The sequence below is a fragment of the Electrona antarctica genome (assembly GCF_951216825.1).
Source record: "Electrona antarctica genome assembly, chromosome: 11".
Taxonomy (NCBI): domain Eukaryota; kingdom Metazoa; phylum Chordata; class Actinopteri; order Myctophiformes; family Myctophidae; genus Electrona; species Electrona antarctica.
Window position 1 is genome coordinate 25,563,974 of NC_136792.1, and position 23,657 is coordinate 25,587,630.

At 42.0% G+C, this 23,657-nt stretch overlaps 2 protein-coding genes across 3 annotated transcripts in view; one reads left to right on the forward strand and one right to left on the reverse strand.

The window, feature by feature from the left end:
* Positions 1-2,312: 2,312 nt before the first annotated feature.
* On the reverse strand, positions 2,313-3,917 carry LOC306932067 (nicotinamide phosphoribosyltransferase-like; the record flags this gene model as incomplete). Its single annotated transcript, XM_079513772.1, has 1 exon — positions 2,313-3,917. The coding sequence occupies one exon, from the start codon at positions 3,915-3,917 to the stop codon at positions 2,313-2,315; it is 1,605 nt and encodes a 534-aa protein (XP_079369898.1).
* Positions 3,918-6,388: 2,471 nt separating this feature from the next.
* Positions 6,389-23,657, forward strand: part of LOC306931938 (transmembrane protein 87A) — a 37,617-nt gene continuing 20,348 nt past the window's right edge. For both annotated transcript variants that reach the window (XM_079513621.1, XM_079513622.1), the window contains exons 1-12: positions 6,389-6,592; positions 10,641-10,716; positions 14,388-14,491; positions 15,514-15,636; positions 16,271-16,327; positions 16,753-16,818; positions 18,012-18,156; positions 18,708-18,769; positions 18,904-19,087; positions 19,513-19,612; positions 20,186-20,279; positions 20,548-20,625. In XM_079513621.1, the coding sequence (XP_079369747.1) occupies positions 6,485-6,592; positions 10,641-10,716; positions 14,388-14,491; positions 15,514-15,636; positions 16,271-16,327; positions 16,753-16,818; positions 18,012-18,156; positions 18,708-18,769; positions 18,904-19,087; positions 19,513-19,612; positions 20,186-20,279; positions 20,548-20,625 (1,197 nt within the window). In that variant the 5' untranslated portion in view covers positions 6,389-6,484. The remainder of the gene's footprint in view (positions 6,593-10,640; positions 10,717-14,387; positions 14,492-15,513; positions 15,637-16,270; positions 16,328-16,752; positions 16,819-18,011; positions 18,157-18,707; positions 18,770-18,903; positions 19,088-19,512; positions 19,613-20,185; positions 20,280-20,547; positions 20,626-23,657) is intronic.

A 23,657-nucleotide genomic window follows, 5' to 3' on the forward strand; every position in this document is an offset into this window, starting at 1 on the left:
AGAACGACGGATGTTAGAGGGTTGTGACGCCAGAGTCAACGTCACGCATTCTATTTTAACGTCCGCTGTGTATACATATAGCAGCCGCAGTACAACCGAGGAATACTACCGAAGGGGAACCAACGCGTGAACGCGATGACTGCCAGGATTGAGGTACACGTTCTCTACATGTGGCCAGACCCACAGGACCCGACCCAAGAAATCGTTGGTGACTTTTACAGGATGGCTCATGATACTTTCCCATGTTACGAACTTGACGAGCCCAACTACAACCCGTTGGAACTTCTAATGAAAGCATGCAAAGACAAATTTGGTCAAGACAAGGTCCCAGAAGAACACAAGAAGAGCAAACCTGACCAGATTTTGTATTTTGATGATCAAACAGTGGACGGGAATCTGGAGATTCTGTGGACCATTCCAAGGGATGGCCTGAACCACCCTAATCCCTGGGAAAACTACCCTTGTCCATATGATCCTAATCAAGAGCAACGTGTCTGGCCTTTCCTTAATCTCTTGAAAGTTCAGTTCCAAACTGAACCCGAAGGGAAAAGAGCACTCTTGATCGTGCGCTTCAGATGGCGGCAGTAGATGAAGTGACAAACAGTTGAGAGATGGCGGCAGTATAGATGAAGTGACAAACAGTTGAGACGAATAACAGTCCGAGTCGATAATTTATTCTGACCCCTCCCTGAAAAGGTCTAGCTGTCCTGACCACTTATCTATGATTTATACATTATGGAAAATTAGTGTGGACTTAAGACTGTTATTCGTCTCAACTGCATTGCTACAGTATGTCTCCTGTGGGGGACTGATATTTTTACTAGGCTAGTAAAACTATTAGCTCTACACGTTTACTAGCCTACTTTATTTTTGATGTATTTTTAGCCGAGCCTATGCCCAGCTTTGTGTGTTAGTGTGTACCAAATTTGAGATGATTTGATTGGCTGAGCACAGAATGTTATGTATGACTTCACACGAGTGTGATTTTTTTTAAGAATTGCTTTTTATTCTTAAAATTATCTTTAAAATTGTTTGAAATGTATTTTTGCCCAGCTTTGTGTGTTTGTGTGTACCACATCACATAGTGATGATTTAATTGGCTGAGCACAGAATGTGATGTGTATCATTGATTTCACAAGTGTGATTTTTTTATTTCTGAAAATAGATTTTAGATTTCTTTTTTTACTTAGCCTAGCTCCAGCCCCTGTGCGAGTGTATGTCAATTTGTTAATAGTCTCACAAATTGAGCTATCATTGAGCTATCAGCATGCAAGCTGCACAAGAAATTGTGAGAAATGTACGTGCAATGTTTTTGTCCCCATATATGTATATATATTTTTTTTTGGCAGAATTAAGGCCACAGTGAAATGTGATGTTATAGGGATCCTTTATAGGCGTTGCCTGCAGAAAATAGCCAATGTACAAGCTCACAACACGTCCCATCCCTTACATTATAGACGTACAAATGGACACACTCACAAGCTATAACACTATAGAGAAACCTCCCCCCAGTAGCCACAACTATGGGGGAAAAAACATAATTGTGGACAGGACAGATTGTAGTTACATGTGTGATGTACAGAGACAGAAAGGGACAAACAGGGACATAGGTTCGAATGAAGGGCTCTCAGAGCACCTCATCTCAGCTGCCACAATCAATTATTTTATAGACAATTATTACTTTTTCGACTAATCGAAAAGCAACGTCTAGAAACATTCTTTGTTTTATAATCAACGAATCGATTAATTAGGTAAGCCCTCCCTATTTTGTCGCACAACGGTGTGCACAACAAAGCTCACAGTGCATCATAATCCATCATGATGAGACGCGCAAACTTGTAGGTCAGCTATTTTCATTTTTGGAAATATTTTAATATAATGGCATGCCAAAAAGGGAGAGATTATTGATCGATTCTTTTATTACATTATCGATTATTATCATTTTTTTGATCATCGATTCAATCGATTAGTTCAATTTGCTGTTGCATCCCTACCGTCCTTTTAAAATCTTTTCCTTTCCTTCTTTTTCTGTCCCCACACACTCAGTTGATCATGTTATGGACACAACATTGACCGGAGTCCCCAGTGGTTTATGCTCATCACCTATTTTTCACAGAATGTTCACCAATTATGCCCAATTATGTAAAGGTGATAGACACCGTCATTGCTTGGCAACATTCTTCCTCCATTTAACCAGTATAAAAAATCCCACCCATGTGAAGTGTGTCTTTTATCACGTGACCCCTCTGATACTATCTGCTTCTCTTCAGCTGACAGTGGGACTTTCACACATAAGTAACATGCGCAGAGGATCACACTAGCCGACTGAGTTCTTCTCCCTGCTGAACAGGTGCCCTGACCAAGCCGTAGGTGTCACCAGTGCAGCGACAGAGATCACCGACGGTGGGGGTCAGGACACTTTCCGCCGTACCACCGGGAAGCCCAATATCTCTATCTGTGAGCTTGGCATTGTCTCTGACGTCATCAAACGTGCACGTCCTCATGATTTTTCCATTTTGGAACACTGTTTGCAACAGGTCCGCACCGTACTCCCCAAGGTCTCGGTTTCCCTTTTCCAGCGTGACAAATTCTCCGCTCTGCATCCTGTGCAAGGACAGGCGACCTTTCTTTGACCTCTTGTTAGGTTGTGCCACCGGATCCTTGAACACATTGGCCCCCAGGCCGTTAGTGACCACGTAGCTAGTCTTGTACGCACAGCTGAGCAGATCTCGAGACAGTTTCTGCAGCAGGGCTCCTCCCGAACCAAACGCTACATTCTCAATGGACCATCCGTGTTCCTTCATGCCTTCCACAATCTCCTGCAGGGTGTTAATATCAATTCCATCCCCTTGAATGACTCTGATATACGGAGGTAGAACCTTATAACCTTTAGAGTTCTCAGTGGGATGGAACTTCTTGCCCAGAATCTCCAAGACCTTCAGGACCGTGTCCAGAGGATTTCCAGAGTCTGGTCGGATGACCAGGGGGGCATCTGCACCACGGCTTTCTATTAGACTCCTCAGCTCCTCCCCCCAGATCTTCTCACAGGCATTGTAGATATCATAGCTGTCACTGACGATGGAAACAGGAATGTTGGGGAACTGCTTTATTATGTGCTCATAGGCATCTTTCTCATGATCCTTGCCCCACGCTGTGATGGTGCTATGCTCTGCAGCGGGGACAGAAAACCCAGGCATGGGATCTTTAGTGCCATAGTATTTCTTAATGATGCTAATGGCAGCTATCGTGTCTGTTCCCTTAAAGTTGACCAGGTGGGCAGACGCTCCTATGCCGGCAGTCTCTTGCGAAGACACTCCCCTGTAGCCAAAGTCGTGCAGTTTGTGCTCCAGGCCCTCCATGTTCCCAGATGTCTCCAGGAGATACTTGGCTAGAATCTTCTTCTGCTCTCTGGAGTTGGTGGCCACGGTGATGGGGTACCAGATCTGGACCAGGATGGTCTCCACCCAGTTGGTAAGCCAGTAACACTCTGGGTCTGTGTTCTCCACCGTGAACAGAACGTTGCCTCGAGGAATCACACTGCCTTCGGGGACAGCCTTGATCTCTATGGGCAGGTGGCCATTGTGTTTCTCCAGGATGTAGTTCCAGCCTTTCTCATTGAAGATATCATCCTGGAAGTGTTCTCTGTACACTTCCTTGGCTTCCTGGATCTTCTCTGGAGTCACAACCTTCCCTTTGAGATATTTGTGGAGAATGTACTGTAGTCCATAGAAGACGGATTCATCGTACTTGACTTTTTTGTTCTTGGCGGGGTCTGTCCAGTTCTCGCGGCACTCAAAGTAGGAGTACACCTTACTGGTGTGGGGAGGGTACTGCTTGTAATGCGTTACCTTGTAAGAATCCGTCGCCATCAGTATGCTGAAGTCGACATCTCTGTGCTCCAACCTTGCCGTTTCCATTATTCAGGCGCAACAGCTGTTCAATATTACCTTCAACTACTACTGTCTTCCTTCTCAACAAGATCCAGAAAGAAAGCCAATCTGCGACAATTTATATACTGACCATGAACTCTGGTCTCACGAGTGATGTCACACAATTTGCGCAGATGCCCTTTGTCGACTATGTAAAGTTGAGGTTGTCAGTGGCTTTGCATATGTGCGTGTCTCTCTGTGTGCCTGGATTATGCCCAAATATGGACATGTAGATGTCACAGTCATAGACTCCTGTCACAGACCGGCCTCAAAATACTTTGTGCCCATTTCACCCCTGAGTGCCAGATTTTTCCCAAATATGGAAATGCCTGACCTCACAGCACTGACATCACAGTGCTGACATCATAGACAGTGGATGTCATAGACTGGCCTCGGAATGCCAATACAGACAGACACACACTATGAATGCCCACTGTTGAATGACCATAGCGCCGGTGTAAAATCACTCAGTCGACAAAATCAACTGTAGATTAAGTCAACTAAAACTAGACTAAAATATTTCAGATTACTAAAATATAACTAGAACTAACTGACATTTTAGTTAAAAGACTATGACTATTAAATCCAGAATTTTACTGTCAAAATTGTAACTGAAACACAGTGCTGACATAATACTGACCTATGCTGTTCATTCGTGGCACCTTGAAACGAGTGGCCCTGTTGTGACCAATATTGATACTAGTAGAGGACCTGGCTAAGATATGTATGCACAATGCCCTTCATTTAGGAGAGAATATATCAACTGTTCTTGGCAAATATGACCCCAGGCCCAGGGAACTCTGATGGCTGATGGTCGAAATACCCCAAAATAACCACTAATTCAAACATGGCTCTATCTTCTAAACCGGTGCACAAAATGGTCAGAATACCAATGTTTGAATACTCAATCCATATGCACACATCTTGCCATTAAGTTAATGGCAGGGTGGCAACTAGCTGCAATTTGCCATTGACAGCCCATACATCCAAACAGACAAGTCCTATCTTATGTATTAATGACGTCAAACTCAGGTAGAGAATTGCATTATATATATATATATATATATATATATATATATATATATATATATATATATATATATGAACGGAAATAGATCGCCTGGATGCAACTGGGACATATCCTCAGTGATGTATCCCAAGGTCATCGGGGTTTCGGGTCTCTCGAACATCATACCCCTCACTCGGGTGACCCAGCCGGGGTGACTTACGTCCCAGTAGCTACCCTCGATCAGAACCACTAGGGAAAGACAGGGCCGCACAATCCGTTGGAACCACTCCGGAACTAGGGAAAGACAGGGCCGCACAATCCGTTGGAACCACTCCGGAACTACTATGCCGGGACTGAGAGGTACAATTCTGGTATGTGGAGGGACTAGGCTCTGGTGGTTGCCTCCTGTCCGGTCCCCTCCTACGTCTCACCAGGTCCACTCCTGCTCTCACCAGGAGTATAGCGAGGAACCTGTGCGTTGCACCAGACTCCCAGCACCAGACACTTCATTCAGGAGTGGTGGATTCTTGAGCCGCAATGGTACTGCAGGCTCCACCGCTGGGCAACGGTAGTACTGCAGACTCCACTTGCGGCTCGAATGGCCCTCCTAAAGGCCTCATCGAAGGTTTTTGGGCTTCCTCCTCATGGAGGATGCAGGCTGGGGCGCTAACCCATACTGCTCCTGGGGTATATATATTTATTGTAAATAGCAGATCTGTTCTCTCTTTATTTTATTTTTTTTATTATTATTATTTTTATTTTGTATTCATTCATTCATTCATTCATTCATTCATTGTGTGTGCCTGGGCAAGCCGTCTAGAAGGTGCGGCACCACTGATGTTAAACATGAGTTTCAGCTGTTTCACTATCACACAGGTTCATAATATCTATCAATAATATAGCTGGCCCCTGGAGTCTCTGGACCACAGTTTGAGAACCACTGCAAAGCCACAAGATTTATTATGGAAGCAGTCTGGTCAGGCAGACTGTAATTCCATGTATAACACTGCCATCTTGTGGCTGTTTAAATCTCCACAAAGTGCAAACTGCATCACTATTCACTACTATTTGTAGGCTATTTAAAGGGTTACACTTAGGCCTATAAGTCAAGACTGTGGTTTAGTAGACCTTTAGAGAAACATTATTAAATGTTAAATACCCTGGTTCCCCACTTTTACCCCAAAATGCCTCTAACATTCACATTTTTCAGAAATCCCACTTGTCTATTGTTTCATAATGTTGTTTTAAACTACTGATTCTCACACATTTCCATGTCAAGGAATACTTTTTTTTTCTTTCAAAAAGCCGAGTCATTTCTTGTGGGCTGGTTTTCATAGTTTTTGTGTTTTGTATTGTACTATTTTTAGTGACTTGTGCTTTCGTTTGAAATGTACCCAGGCCATTCTACATACAAACCAGTGGTTGCTTATTTCTCTGACGCAATCTGGCAACACTGCTCGCACTCTTCACTCGCCTCTGTTGTAGTGAGTGAGGTGGGTTGTACTTGTGTTCCGGGACGCTGTTTCCTGGCTGGCGGCTGCTAGAAATGGCGAGCTCTGTGTGCTGGGCCAGGCCGCTGCTGCTTCTAATGGGCGTTCTCGGGACGTCAAATGCCGTTTCGGAACCGGGCAAGTGGGTCCTGGACGTCAATAGCGTGAGTGTCATGGACGGTGGTGTCGGGGACGGTGTGTGACTGTCTGCGTTGTTGTGTGTCGCTACTGCTGACGTACACGTAGCATGGCTACACATCCGGCATTACAGTGTTGTTGTTGTTAGCTTTATAGCTTTAATCACACAGCTCAACGTTATTATCATTTGTTATATAAACCTTAATTTAATTGTGTGTCCTATACTGTAGAAAGACTCATTGCCGCCGATTAACGTTTGCTACTGTCTGTCTCCCTTGGTTGTGTGTACACTCACTCATGTTACATGTAAACAAAGTTCGCTTGATGAATGATGGAAGCCGGTTTGTTCACGTTTGTTCATGTCATACGGTATGACTGAACAAACGTGAACAAACCGGCTTCCATCATTCAAAGTAGTTTACCGGTATGACTCATACCGGTAAACTACTTTGAACTAGAAAAAGTGCCCTTCTGGGCACAGGTCTCCACCAGGAGGATAGGAGTGTGTGATGTTTGGCAAAATGTTTAGGAGTAATATAAACGTATGTGTGTGTGTGTGACACGACTTGGCCTGTTGTAGCGCCACCATGAGGCTGATTTGAAAACTGTCAAGTGGCATTTCTTCCTCAGCCTAGTGGGAATATGCATGCACAGTTTCACCGCAATTGGACGCTGCGTTGAGTAGTTGTGGCGATTTGTACAAAACGGGTACAAAGCGGGCTACTCCTGAAAAGTTTAGAAGCCAATCGTAGGCAATGAAGGTGGATTATGAGAAATCAAACAAACCCGTCTTGATCACATGACTATGGAGAGCATGTGTACTGATTTGCGTGAAATTTGGATAACATCTGAAGGAGTAATATTAGAAAATGTGCTTTACATATGTCGGCCTCCTGGTGGCGCTATAAAGAGCAGATGTGAAAAATTCCAGGCAAAGGTTTTTCCTTGGCCTCTAGGGAGTTGGCATACAAAGTTATCCACAAATACGTGCAGTTGGAGCTAAAAACACTTTCGGCCAGTTATAGCGCCACCATGAGGCTGAGTTGAAAATGTTCACGTGGCATTTCTTCCTCGGCCTAGTGGGAATGTGCGTGCGCAATTTCACGGAAATCACACGATGTGTTCATGATTTGCAGCATTTTGTTTGAAACTGAGCACTCCTGCGAACTTTGGAAGCCAATCTTAGCCAATCAGGATGGAGTCTGAGAAATCTGAAAGACCCGTTTCGTTGAATGGCTCTAGAGAGACTATGTACCAATTTGCGTGATGTTTGGACAAAATCTGTAGGTGTACTGTCCAAAAACTTGTTTTGCACAAAGCGGCCTCCTGGTGGCGCTATAACAGGCCGTTCTGAATTTTTTGGGGCAGAGGTTCATCGTTGGCATCCAGGGAGTGTGTGTGCGAAATTTGGCATCGACCGGGTTAACGGTGCCGGAGATTAGCTGTTCACAGACGGACGGACACACGGACGGACGGACGGACGGAGTGCAAAACATACTCTCTCCCCATGCCTTCGGCCTGGTGGAGACAATTATTAACCGTCCGTGTGAATGCATGCTGTCTTTATGTTGCCTCGGCTCTCTGGTGTTGTTAACAGCCGCTCCTATCACATCGCAGTACAATATGATGGTGCCAATCACTGTATAACAAATACAATCACCAATTCGAATATCATTGTGATTGGTATACATACATACTGTAATTGCGCTTGGTAATACAATCACAATCATAGCATTTTATTCTGATACCAGTCACTGACTGTGCCTTAATATGACTATACTAACACAATAATAACATTCACAGTGACAGTATAATATTATGACATTATGTTATTTCTAACACATCAGAGGTTATGGGAACTATCGAGTTCCCCAATCATTATCAGAAATCTCGCACAGAGTTGCAATGTTTTCCATTTCAACTGTAAGCATTTTGTATAACCGTTTTGAAGAGCACCTTGCGGTTTTTAGCTGGGGGAAGTTCTCTCTTCTGGTTGGGGAATGTAAACTTTCTGAATGTTGAGGAAACACATTTGCTTCCATCTGCTTGTGTGTTATTCAGTGTTTAGATTAGATACAATACGATTTGTTTCAGTCGTGACAAAATCATTTGTTATTGTTATGCCTTTTAGGATAGGATGTCACCCAATCACACTCTGAAGACTTTTGAGTTGAGTGCGACAGTTATTTTAATTCTTGTTGACAATGAAGTATAAGTCTACCACTCATATCAGGTAGGGGAAACAAAATGACATAACCTTTGTATTGAATCAGGGTGGACAGATCAGCTGTGGTTTGAGAGAGATATATAAATTAAATCAATTATTTTGTAGCCATAAAAAAGGCAATTTTTCCTATATAGACAATCGGGCAGCTGCTTGGGTAACTGGAAGGCTCGCCTTAAAACACGCTCACCCTATTTTATTCCCCCGCCCACCTGTCACCTCACGCCGACCGCTCGGTGGGGCGGTTCTTGTATTAATTTTACTGAGAATAAGGTAAGAAATAAGTTTAAGGTTAGGCATAGTTTTACCGGTGTTACGTTTTGAGGCGAGCGTTCTAGTGCCCGGTGCTTGGGCATTGGTTGCCTGCTAGGTGTGCATGAGGACTGAGGACGGAGTTCGCTTTCATCTGGGAACTGAAATCCCAACGGTACTTGTTTTTAATTAATAATCATGGATAACTTGGTCAGTCCAAAGCCCCCAAAACTATTCCAAATATTGTAGCTTTTGACAGATGGCCAATATCTCTCTGGTTATGTCTAACCACGACTTATTCATCCCATATGTGAATGTGCACTTCATTTAGGAGAGAATATCTCTACTGTTCTTGGCTAATATGAACAACTTGGGAACTGTGAGAAATTCTCTATCCGGGACGAAATACCCGGAAAACGCCTGTTTAAAAATAACCGCTACTGTCTTCAAACATGGCTCTATCTTCTAAACCGTTGGAGCTACAGATGTTCTGTTCTGTTCTGCAGCTGTATTTAAAGCATGACTTATCCTCTTTCTATCTGCAAAGTGTTTTTCATGAAAATCCACTGTAGACATGTTAAGAGCTACTTTTGTCAAATTATTTGCAGGTGATAGTGTTGGAGTTTGGAAGTGCTCATTGGATATCATGCAATGGCCCTGCGTACCACCTGTTTTTGAATTTGCACATAATGCAGGAGGCAGCGGGACGTTCACTGAAAGCGAGCACTTCCAAACTCCAACACCTAGAAAAATAATCACCTGCACAGAATTTCTTGACAGAAAGTAGCTCTTAACATGTCTACGGTGGATTTTTATGAAATAAACACTTTGCCGATTGAAAGAGGATAATTCAAGCTTGCCCCACAGCTGCAAAGTTGGTGAGTTTAACATTGTTTAATACCAGTAAGATGCGTTAAGGGCGAGAAGCGACCACAGGAACTAAAGCATGAAAACGTACAAGTAAAGGCTCTTCAAAGCACATGTGACATTGTGACTGAGGAGGAAAAGGGCTTAACAGAAATTGCAGGTGTAGTTACATAATGCGTCAAAGAGCAAGTTTGCCGTTACAGGCAAGCATGTTAACAGAGTAACAGAGTCTCATGCGTGCTGAAGCTGGACATCAGCTGATGTACCACAACTGAACTGGCTTAACACTAAATTAAATTAAAACAGGCAAACTGGTCTCAACGGTGACCTCTGCTGGCAAATTGTAATATCATATATGGAATTTGTGGACACACTTCATAATAAATTAAATAAAAACGAGTAAACACAACCTGAATTAAATAGTTTATCATTTCCACGATAATATTATATGTAATATATAGAAATTGTGTACAATTGCTTCTGTGCGCTCTCCACTGTGATTTCTTGTTATCCTTCACTTTATTTGCTTTTTAAATTAGCAAGTGTTGGCCAAATGCCAGACTGTATTTGCTAGACATTAATGGTTTGTGACTGGCTACATCTGATGATCATTTTCTAATCCCGGCCTACATGGTCATTCTAATTCCATGGTTAATGCCAAAACTAATGTAGAACAGCAGCTAAAGGCTTAAGTGTGCTGATTCAGTCTGTCTGTGTCACTTGTGTTTTAGGAGACACTCAAGTCACACAAGTCGTTTTTCCTCTTCACTAAGACGCTCTTCAACAACACCTACATCAAACTCAAAGGTAAGCAGTGATGGAAGAAGTGCTATATAACAGAAACCATTCCTTGTATTTCGCATCACAAGGAAAAACAATTAAAATAAATAGTTAAAATATAGCAAGAAAAAATAAAACTGTAACTGAAATTACTCGCTGGATTCTGTGCCAATTAAGCTGCTCTTAAAGTAATACGAGTATACATAATATATAATAATATATACATATATCCATATGTACACCCTAATACTATCCCATATACTTACACACATACATCCATATTATACATATCAAAAATTGTCTATTTTAATTATATAGACAATTAAATACCAATATAACATAACATTATACATAATTATAATATATTTTGAGTACTCGTGAATTAATCATTTTCTCCTCCCTGTATCTTGCAAATATCATGTTTTTGTACAATGCTTTAAATCAGGGGTGGCCACACTTTTATGACGTGAGAGCTACTTTCAAAATGATCAGCTCAACAAGATCTACCCACCATTGCTGAAAAAGTGAAAATAGTTTAAATATGTACCTGAGGGGGCTTTAGAATAGTGGCGCTGGCGTTACATATAGCAGTGTTTCCCAACCTGTGTGCCGCGGCACTTTACTGTGCCGTTTGATGTGTCCAGGTGTGCCGCCTGATTTGACCGAAACTAACACTAACCCTCCCCCGAAAGCAATAGCTACTGAGCTGCAGGATTCGTGCGACAACAACAACAACAACGGAACAATAGACTCTAACGACCATCGGCCATAGGAATGTTAATCACCTGTACTCGCCTGGCAACTGAACGTACTGTATTTCTGCCTGATGAACGTCATTGTGAACGCGTTCATTTCTGTGTGTGAACGTCTCTTTCTCACGTTCAACTTCGTTCAAAAGTGAGTGAGCCTTCCAGGCGAAACCCCTGCTAAAACACACCCTAATCACTCCTTATTAATATCTAGCGGAAAACCCACCAATAAGCCCTTATCCAACACAAATTAACTAATCTTTCTAATCCGCACAATTTCACTGGAGCGCGCAGCGTGCATATGCACGCAGACAGCAGACACATACAGTACTTGTTTATAATGTGCCACGGAAAATATATTCCAATTGCTTGTTATTTTTGTGTCGATGAGGTATGTCGTATGTGTCCAACTGTCCATACATGATCGCCTCGTTTGGCCAACAATATATATCTCCCTCATTTCACATTGCAAAGAGCAATGTAAAAAAAAAAAAAATCACACCTGTGTGAACTGAGTGGTTGCTCATGTTTAAGACCATTGTATTGTGGCAAAATATTTTATTTATTTAGAAGTATTTACTTTGCATTGACAAATTGAACATGTGTGTGCTATATTTTGTATATTGAGGACGAGTGCTGTCATGTGTGTTTTTAAAAGTATATTGGGTTCAAAGAAGTTTTACTATATATATATATATATATATATATATATATATATATATATATATATATATATATATACACATGCACACCCCCCGTATATCTAGGTGTGCCCGAGATTTTTAGGCTATGAAAAGTGAGCCCTGGGACAAAAAAGGTTGGGAAACACTGACATATAAGACAAATGCACTTGGAATGGGAAATGGAGGGGGAGAAATCTAATAGTTAGGGGGGTTTTGTATTTAATTTGTAATGCTACAGACATCACAGCAACACTGTTGAAAACAAAATATTCTTAATATTGCATGGTGAGTTTGAGCTTACAGGCCCCTTTTGTCAATCAATCAAGTCACCTTAAACTCAAGTGGCAGATTCCAAAAATAGTGTTTTATATATTTAAATAAATATTCTTTAGGGACATGTCCTGTGATCTACCTGTACAGCCTTTGTGGTCTACTGGTAGATCGCAATCTACCTTTTGGGCACCCCTGTTTTAAATTGATTGATGCTTGGACATTGCTTTTGTTCCTTGTTCAAGCTGTTCCAAAGTGTTACACCAGAAATTGATATGCAGAAACTTTTCAATGTGGTATTACGGCTTAAAGTTTTGAAATTAAATTCTCCCCTCAGATTGTAACCCCCCTCCCGATCCTGAAACTGATTTTGAATATTTGCTGGTAATTTATGGTTCTTGGCTTTATACATTATTATTGCTGTCTGGTACGCTACAATGTCTGTGAATTTGAGCAATTTTGACTGTAAAAAAAAGTGGATTTGTGTGTTCCAGATAACCAACCTTGTGAATGGTCCTTATTGCTCTCTTTTGCAGAATTACAAGTGAATGAATTGATGTTTTATAGTTGTAACCCCATACCTCAGCACAGTAATGGAAATATGGCAAGACTAAGGAACAGTAGAGGGTGTGTAGGGACTTAAGATCTAGAACCTGTTTTGCTTTATTTATGACTGCTATACTTCTAGCTACTTTATATTTTACGTTTGTGATGTGTGTTTTCCAGCTAAGCCCGTCATCAATTGTCACACCTAGGAACTTGTTTTCGTGCACCCGTTCTGCTTTGATTGTGTGCAGATCTGAGTGTGCTGAGCCTCCCTTAATATACCTTTGTGACTCCAGCACCTCACTTAAGTTTTTTCAGCAGATGAGCGGTGGTTCTTTTTACATAAATGTATAAACTATAAAATTAATATTGAATAAAAGTAATTTGAAAATAGCAGATCTACAAGGTGAGCTTATAGATCGTCTATATTCAACTTGCCAGATACATAAGTGGTTTTGTAATAATAATAATAATCAAAATCTACAAAGCTACTAGCTAGTAACTAAAGTTTTCAAGTAATTATAGTGGAGTAAAGGTACAATATTTAAGTTTGAGATGTAGTAAAAATATTGAAAATACTCTCCAGTAAATATAAATGCCTAAACATTGTACTTAAGACAGTACTTTATACCACTGAAGGTAAGGTATGGGAATGGTATTGAAATACTGTATGTGCTGAGAAAACAATTACAAGAACATGGTTGACGGCCATGTTTGGTCCATGTTTGACGTAGTGAGCTGCTTCTGATTGGTCAGCTGCCAGAGTGCTATTTTCAGCCTGGTCTGTCTGTCGGGTCTGGTATGTGTGCATGTATGTGCTTATATATTCTATAACGAGAGTAGGGTTGGGCATTTGACTGAAAATGTATCAAAGCCGAAATTTAGAACTCAACCAATATCTGACTTCATCTTGCTCATGTAGATTAATCGAATAATTGAGAAGCAATTGATTTTTTCTTGGTGAAAATCAACATGAAAATATTGTAATTGATTATTTTTTTAAATCGATGAAATAGATTTGTCTGATTAATCACCTGTATTATACTTTGTTGTGCAATGGATGCATGAAAAACTAGGCGATCTACAAGCTCACAACTTGTTACATCGCAATGCGTTGAACATATAGAGCTGCTATTTTCACGTTTTATTTATTTTTATCATTCATTAATCGCAATAGAGGCAAAAGTTTGAAATTTACCGTGATATTGATTAAATTTGAGGTCATATCGCCCTGCCCTATGTGTATATAACAAGATGACCTCAGCTCTGGGGCGGCAGTGGCTACGGTAAAATGGTCTTGGATTTGGGAGGTCCCCGGTTCGATCCCGGGCTCCACCAGCCTTTGTGTTAAGGTGTTGACACTACTAACCCAATTTTTCCTACGGCTCTATACTGACAGCTGATAGGCTCATAATGATCAAGCCACTGTGTACCTGTGTGTGTTTTCCAGGGACGTCAGAGACGTGTGGCAGTTCTCCTGTCCAGCTGAATGTTTCCTGGTATCTCAGGAACTCCCATTGTTCTGATGAAGTCTTTCAACTGGATGGACTTGATGTAAGACCCTTTCTCTGATGTTTGTCATCTACACAGCCGGTGTTATTTATAGCAAATGGTCAACACGCTAATATGTTTAATATTTCTAATCGAGGTCCTCGTGCTGAATCTGTCTAAACATCTGTGTGTTCTGTTGGGCTTCCTAGCTACTGTAGCTACCCAGTGGTGTGTAAACAAACAGAGTAAATGTAGGACAGGCTAATGCTATCCAGGATGGAGGAAGAAAGTGGATAATTTTATGGACGCTTTCTATTTCAAAGCTTTGTGCACAGCTCCCAACATGGACTTGCATAAACTATTAAGGAAGACTCCTTAGACAGAGACTTAAGAAAATATAATGTCTTATTTTAGATGTTCATAAAGAGCTCCGTGCTCAAAATGAGGTTAAAACCAGCAAATGTTTGGGTCCTGGGACCTTCGTCAGTGCTATATGAGTGAATCACAGACAAACTAGTTGCTCATATAGGGCTCTAGATCACTGTTTCCGTAGCAGTGGGTCGGGACCCATTTGTGGGTCACAGACCAGTTTTTATTGGTCACGACTCGAATAAAAATCCCATTTTCTTTGTAAATTTTAAACGTCTACTGTAGTCTCTCTTTTGGGTCTCGACCTGAAAAATTTGGGAACCACTAGAGCAGCCCAGGTGCTGAGGATCCGTTTATTTCTGGTTAGTCATGGTATGTGCTTTTAGCCTGGATCCAGCCCAAAGTCCCCGCCCACTCTGAGTGGGCTGCGTCTCTTGTTAGTCATGGAGAAGGATATCAAACGGAACACAACCACCCTAAAGACTAATCATTGTGTATATTCCTGCACTATACCTGCATCCAGTGATCTTGGTACAATATAGAAATTGATCTATTGAAGATTCTGACGTTCAAATGTACACATTCTTTGTTTTGATTGTATTGCTGTATTGTTGTATTGTGCTTTCTGCTTTGGCAATGTAAACGTATGTTTTCTCATGCCAATAAAGCCCTTTGAATTGAATTGAATGTGCTTTGGTCTGCTTTCCTCCCTGCAGCCACAGAGGGTAGGAAGCTACTTCAGGTCTACAGATGTCATAAAGGAAGGAGGAAGTGGCTTCCAGGTCTTCCACCAGTACCCCCTGATCAACTGTAGCTCCAACATCATCAACCCTGATCTGGTAACACAAACCTGACAATAAGTAGTATAACATAGAGGGTATGTGCGTGACATCATCATCATACCCGGAAGTTATGCGAGAATGCCTACTAACTGAGTAGCAAAGAACTTCTTTCTGGCCTTGACAGCCCATACATCTAAACAGAAAAGTCCTATCTGATTGCATTAAACAACGTTAAACTGACTTTGCCACTCACTTTATGCACCCTATACAATCAGAATCAGCTTTATTGTCACATCGCAGGTTTACAGAAGTAAAGAAGTGGGTGTTCTTGTGCATCGTGCCCATCGTATCGTCATTTCATAGAAGTAAGAAGGTGGTGGGGTGGGAGGGGCAAGGGGGGAAAGGCGATCAAACAAGAAAATCAAAACATCTACATATTCAAATTGTGCCTGAGATAAGATATAAAAGGTGCCTAACCATGCACTCATGAACATTAGTTCAGATGCTAAAAAAACAAAACTAGCAAAAACTCAAGTGTGTGTGTGTGTGTGTGTGTGCGTGTGTGTGTACCACTGATATATATATATAGCAACATTTTTTTTTCAGAAGACATATTATTTTGTATAATCTGGCCTCAGGTCTTAATGGGTTATACAACATGTAGTGCAATACAGTTGTTCTTTCCCCTCAGCTCAGCGTGCTTGAGTTTGAACAGCCCACCATGCTGACAGATGTGCAACCGGAACAGGTGAGTGATCAAAAACATTTATGATAGACAAATATACACAATACTATTCAAAAACATCAGCAGCAAGACATAAAGAATGTTGAACAACTGGAGTACCAAGTAAAGTATGTATCCATGCTTTTAACATCTTTTCCTCCCTCCCAACTGACTGCTTAATCTACTGTATATGCTGTTTGTACACAATACAACTGCATACTCCCCGTGTTTGTTGATGGCTGAAACCTGCATGATGTCGAAAAATGTTAATGTAATTAATTTGTTGTGAGTTATCACATTGAACTGATATGTACTGTAGGCAAACAACAGAAACATTAAAGAAAATTGGAGAAAAAAAAACATGTCCGTGTCTTACTGCTAATATGATGACCGCAAGTAAGTAAGTAAGTCATATCCTGTTTCTTTCTCTCTTGCCGTCTCTCTGTCAGCCTGTCACAGGGAAAACTGCAAGCAGGAAAAGGAGAGATGTGGTGCCGCAGGCTCCAAAGCCCAAGGTATGGACAGCTATGGCATACAGCCTCACTGTCATACCACCTCATAAAACCCAAGTAAATGTGAAGAATTAGGTGTTGCTACCCCATAGCATGTGCCATAGAGTCACTCGGATGCTAATTGGGATGTTCAACGGAATGCATTGAATAGAATGAGAGCCGACCAGTGTTCATTTTGACAGCAATTTCTGATTTCGTCTTAGTCTTTCGAATAACACACCATTTAGTTTTTGTCCTATTTAGTCATCTGAAATGGTCTATATCTATATCTGTCTATATCTGAAATTGTCTATATCAAAATCTTGACTTTGAGTCGACTGGACCATGAACAAACAATATTTTGTTATGAATGCGACCTTCTGTCAGATAATGTCGAATGAACTGAAGTCAGTTGGAAAATCTAATTTGACATTTTTGCCTCTAGCCTGTAGGCTGAGCTAATGTGTTAGGTTTCTGGTCTAAAGGAGCGGGTCGCAGCAGAGATTTGCGCACGCCCTGATTGGATCTCACCAATCTGTCAGTCAACCTGTAACTTGCCAGAAATTTCTGCAAAATGTGTTTTTGCCACCGAAGCAGGGATACCTCATACCTCTATACGGAACCTCTTCTCAGAGCTAAGAGTGTAGAGTGAGGTTCAAATGGAACTAATGTGTGACATGTCTTTTATTTAACAACGGTTGCAATCATTAAGATATAGTGTTTATTCATATTATTCAGCTTGTTGTCCTGCCGGCTCTCACTGATTTCATTGCATTCCATCGAACATCTTGTTTGCCCCCCAGTCCCGGTTTGCAAATAGGCATAAAGATGCTATGCTCCAAACAGACAACACAAGACACTTTGATATACTGAACATTGTAGAGCAGTGGTTCTCAGGGTTGTAGAGTCCACAAAATGTCTGCTGTTTTATGGCACACTGTAACCTAACCCTTCATGGATGGCTCATGTAAACTAAACACTATCACAGAACTTTGTTTTGGAAAGTTTCAAGTTATGGAAGGTTCTGGGTCAACCCTTCATCGTAATGAAAAGAGCCACTTGATATCTTAACGTTTTCTTTCATCAAAGCTGTTATTGTGAGACGACTTCTTCAGGTATCCTGTCCTGTTTCCTTACACCTCGCCAACGCAGCTGTGTGTTCTGCCTCTTGTTTATTGTCGCTGTGTATTCCAACTCTGTGTGTATGTGTGTTGTAGATGGCAGGGGAACACCCTCATTCAGACCAGGTAGCAAAGAGCTGGGAGGACGGGCCGTACATGTTTATTCTCCGTATCGTGGAGGTTAAAGACAAGAGCAGAGCCCCCGATCCAGGCCCCACACCCGTTCCTTGGAGCATGCAGTGTGAGTGTGCACGCACACGCACGTGCACAGTACAGCAGTGGTTCTTCTTGAAGAAGTTCCAGGGGGTCGACAGCTTTTTCGATTGACATATTGACATTATTTTAATACAAATATTGTATGGTGGCACCTGGCACAAAATGTTTCATCTGGTGTGTGTGTGGTCAAATATTGTCTTTTAGGCTTCGTAATCACAAATTGCACAGAGATGATATGACAAATAACTTAAAATATACAAAGAAACCATCAGACACATTTCATATTTTGTTATATTTTTTTTCTTTCCCAAAATGTACAAAATACAGACATAGTTTATCTACAAGCTTGTAGACCTGCTATTTTAGAAAAAAATGCAGAAACATGGAAAAGATTGACGATTATGCACAAATAATTGCAATTATCTCAAATAATTACGCTTATGTAATAATTGTGACAGGCCTAAATCTGATGAAATTTCTAATATAGTGTTTCTCTGTGTCTCCAGTGATTTACAGTATTTGACCCATGATGAAATAAGGTCACGTCTAATATGGTGTTTATCTCCCTGTCTCCAGTGCAGATCAGTATGCAAGGTCCCCATGACTATATATCTGCTTCAGAATGGCCACTCATGATGGTGAGCACACACACATGCATGCACGTACACATTTTAGAGGGTGTTTTGGTAAATAAAGACCACCTCTCCTCTTTCTGTCTTACCATCTCGTGTTCCTCTCCTGCTTTCTTGTTTTCTCTCCCCCCCCTCTCTAGTTCTACATGGTGATGTGCATTGTGTACGTGCTGCTGGCTGTGTTCTGGTTGGTGCTGTCTGCGTGCTACTGGAGGGACCTGCTCAGGATTCAGTTCTGGATCGGCGGGGTCATCTTCCTGGGCATGTTGGAGAAGGCTGTCTACTACGCCGAGTTCCAGAGCATAAGATACGACGGAAAGTCAGGTATGGAACAGGATCAAAAGAAAGACACTCACACCCCCAAATAAATCATTTTTGAAGAGTCACAGCCTACAGGTGATGGTCAAAAAAAATTTGTCGACTAATGTTTTTCACATAACTTCATTAATTTTTCAAAACGGGCAATCACAGGCAGTTACACTTGGCATTAAATCAATTATTTCAAAACATATTTTCCAGTGACCACAGTTGACCAAACCTAGTTCTGACCGTGACCCGAACCATAAAATATGGCAGTTTCCTGAATAAATCGTCTTGAGAAAGCTGGAACAAAACATACGCACACGCACGCACGCACGCACGCACACACAGCTAGGAGCAGGTGAAATCATTTATTGTTGTCGTATAATGTTTATTATGATTGTCCAGGAGGCAGTTAATTTAATGAGTTTCAATGTGTCCTCCACCAGTCCAGGGGGCCGTAGTGTTTGCAGAAGTACTGTCAGCGGTGAAGAGAACTCTGGCCAGGGTGTTGGTGATCATTGCAAGTCTGGGATATGGCATTGTCAAGTGAGCCCATGCATGCACGCACGTGCACACACACGCACGCATGTGCGCGTGCACACAAACAAACAAACAAACACACCCACACACATGTGCACAGACAAGACTGATGTACATTACCTCAGCATAAACAGACACGGTATTGATACCTTGAGATTTCCGAGCTCACGGTATGTACCGGTATTTATTTATTATTTTATGTGCAAGTGCACTCACTCGCACAAGTCGTGAAATGCTCGTCATATTCTCACATCCACATTAAGATAAATGGTCAGTCACATAATCCAATTTCACAGGAACAGCCCTGTTTGGTTTTGATTTAAGCATCAGGTGCAGTATTGCTTAAATAAAATGAATTAATGACAATAAGCTTTAAATCATAATTTAATATTTTACTCAATACATTTATTTGATAGGCTAATAAAATGTTTTCTTAAAGGATGATACTTATCATGGTATACAGTATTTTGTTTGATACCATACTGTAAAATCTCATACCGTTACATGCCTAATACAGACCCTCAGTGAGTGATAGATTCATCAGGTTACATTCATTATCTCTCTATCTCTCTCTCTCAGGCCCAGACTGGGTGCGTTGCTGCACAGAGTGGTCGGAGTGGGTCTTCTGTACCTCGTTTTCTCTGTCGTGGAGGGAATCCTCAGAGTCAACGCCGTAAGTTGTGTGTGTGCGTGTGCGTGTGCGTGTGCGTGTGCGTGTGCGTGTGTGTGTGTGTGTGTGTGTGTGTGTGTGTGTGTGTGTGTGTGTGTGTGTGTGTGTGTGCGTGCGCACACGTGTTTCTAGATGTGATGTAGGACTGCACAATGCACAGTATGCCACATGTTTCTCCTCCCCAACCCTAGTATGTTGTTTTTATTATGCAGCCTATACACTTGACTTACACGTGTGTGTGTGTCTAACCTGTGTGTATCTATCTCTGTAGGATCGTGGAGATAACAATAGCAATAGACTGCTGTGTGACCTTGTGCTGGCCTTCACCGATTCCTGTGTTGTTTGGTGGATATCCTTTAACACAACGACTTAATTACTATATTTTAAGTTGCCTGAGGCTGAAGTAATACATGTACAAAGATCTTCCTCAATCAGAACACATACTATTAACAATGGATATGTAAGTTTGTAAATGACTTGTACAACGAATGGAAAATATGGGCTTACTGTATGTATCTCTTAATTACAGAGACAATAATCAGTAGAATATACTACTTCTACTTGCCTTGAATTTAGTGAAGGGAGAGGGAATTCCATCATATGTTGAAGGTTTGCTTTTGAAATTATATAGGATCTTCTCAGAAGTTGAATATGTTGTAAGTTCATTGGACCTGTGCTTTTGTGAAGGAGTTTTCAGATGTCCACTTTTGTCATCAACTTTTATGGTTGTTCTTCACAAAGAACAGACTTGAGGGCAGTTCATAGCGTTCTTTGTAGTGCGACATATATTGTATTTAGAGTGCAAAAGATATTAGATGACAACACCCGACTCATTCTCATAAGGCCTGCCTTCTGCCTGTTTGTCTTTCTATTTGTTGGTTGCTGCATGATGTACCTTCCAGACCATTGTTGAGTTTGACAACCAATCTTTATTTTTGTTTTGGTCATATTTTAGTCAGCTGAAATGTTTTAGTGTTAGTCTAGTTTTCGTTGACTAAATATCATACGACTTTAGTCTACAAAATCTACAGTTGATTTTGTTGACAAAAATGCACTTTGGCAGGCCTTAATGGCATCGTAATGGCTGATTTTAAACTTGGTTGCTGAAAATAGCAGATCTACAAACTTACAACACTTCGCAGTGTGGCGTGTTGTGAGTTTGTAGATCTGCTATTTTCAGAGCGTAACATCCAAGCGCAACCAAACATAAAATGATCTCTTCTCCACTAGTCAGTCCTTAACATATTAGTCTAGTTTTTATTTGTTGGCAAAATTGTCAGTATATTTAGGCTTAGTTTTAGTCACCATGGCTACTGTTTTATTTAGTTTTCATTTAGTTTGCGTCAGTGAAAAAAGATTGTCGACGAAATCGACACTGTTCCAGACACCACCAGGCTTTTCCTCCCCGATGTCACACACAATCACAACGTTCGGCATGGTGGCTCGCTCGGCGGTGCCCCTCGTTGCTCATGCCCTCCAGAGACGGTGCTACTCTGTCATCGTAACTGTAGTCTTTTTTTTCACCAAGTGGGCCGAGAGGCATAAACGGGCATTAAACTAAGCCTAACCTTAAAATAAACACTGCGATGAGAAGGATTCGAACCCGAGACACTCGGATTGAAAGGCTAATGCTTAACACCCCGAGCGGCAAGGACGGAGTTCTCCGTTCAATCAATTAATAATGCTGACACTCAGGACGGAGATTGATAAAAGGACGGAGATTTATTGATATCAAAACCGATCACATCGCTCCACAGGCTGGGAGCGTCTGTTGCGCAACATTCAATGTTATTTCCCGGTGGGATGTCATCGAAAATGTTCCTCCCCATTTTAGCCAATGAGACCGAAAATCTTAAAACATGAATAACTCTTGATCTAAATCATTCTAAGCAGAAGATTATGTGTTAGACGGCCCATCGCGGTCCCGTCGCTAGTCACGTTAGAATTAATCATAGCTCCCGTTGTCTATTGCTTCGGGAGTGTTTTGGCTACATCGAGCTACTTCAGCCACACCCGGGATAGCGCCTGGCCCGTCGCTAAATGTGCTCCGCTGCTATAAATCGCTGGGTGCTCTGATTTAATGGATTAAATAACCCTGGGCGTTTAACGTGTTGACAGCGACGTCACAGTGACATCTGGTTTGGCAGGGGTTTTAAGAGTAATTTACTGCGGTCTGCTCATGTGAGAGGCAGTTCTGCATGCGTCACAGAAGGGGGAGTCGCCAGTTGTGTGTGATATCGGGGAGGAACGGCCCTTTGTCTTTCAGACACATCTCAAAACCTGCTATAGATGCTACTTCCTAAGTGCCTGCTAGTGATATTAACCGTCTGCCTGCCGCCATTCATTAATCCCTCGATTGCGTATTGCCAAGGTTTTATCGCGCGTAACACTTACTTTGAAGATCCAAATATCCGTAATCGCATTGTTCCTGTGAAAAGCTGCTGTGTGTGGTATCATGACCGGTTGTTGTTGTCTCGCTCGGCGGTGGAAAAAGCTGACCGCGAGTATCACAGCGCCTGCTACAGGCCGTTGAAAACGCTTGTCTGGGACAAAGCGTCCTCTGCAATGTCGCTTCTGTGAGATAAAGCCGTCTGAAACCAGAGCCGGCAATGTAAGTGGATGCGCGCGCATTTTCAAAATGGCCGCGCCCATTGTGTCAGAAGCATAACAAAGCTAACTGACGGTAGATTTCGATACGATCGTATTAAAACATGCATTAATTAATACATCGCTGTTAAAACGGCTTTTCCGTTTGTGGCAGGCCACAAGATTCTACGTTTTAAAATTCCTATGTTCCCGGCAGGCCTCGTGTTAACAAGATGTGAAAGTATAAAATGAGAGACACAGACAGTAAAAAAGCTAAGTGGGAGTCACTTTAGGAGAGGTAGACGGTAACCAAGTTGAGGTGGAGATGATGTAAGAGACACAGACAGGAATGCTGAGTGGTAGACAGTGTAGGAGAGACGGACAGTAGGAAAGCTGAGACGGAGACGGTGCAGGAGAGACGGACAGTAGGAAAGCTGAGACAGACGGTGCAGGAGAGACGGACAGTAGGAAAGCTGAGACAGACGGTGCAGGAGAGACGGACAGTAGGAAAGCTGAGACGAAGACGGTGCAGGAGAGATGGACAGTAGGAAAGCTGAGACGGAGACGGTGCAGGAGAGATGGACAGTAGGAAAGCTGAGACAGACGGTGCAGGAGAGATGGACAGTAGGAAAGCTGAGACAGACGGTGCAGGAGAGACGGACAGTAGGAAAGCTGAGACGAAGACGGTGCAGGAGAGATGGACAGTAGGAAAGCTGAGACAGACGGTGCAGGAGAGATGGACAGTAGGAAAGCTGAGACAGACGGTGCAGGAGAGACGGACAGTAGGAAAGCTGA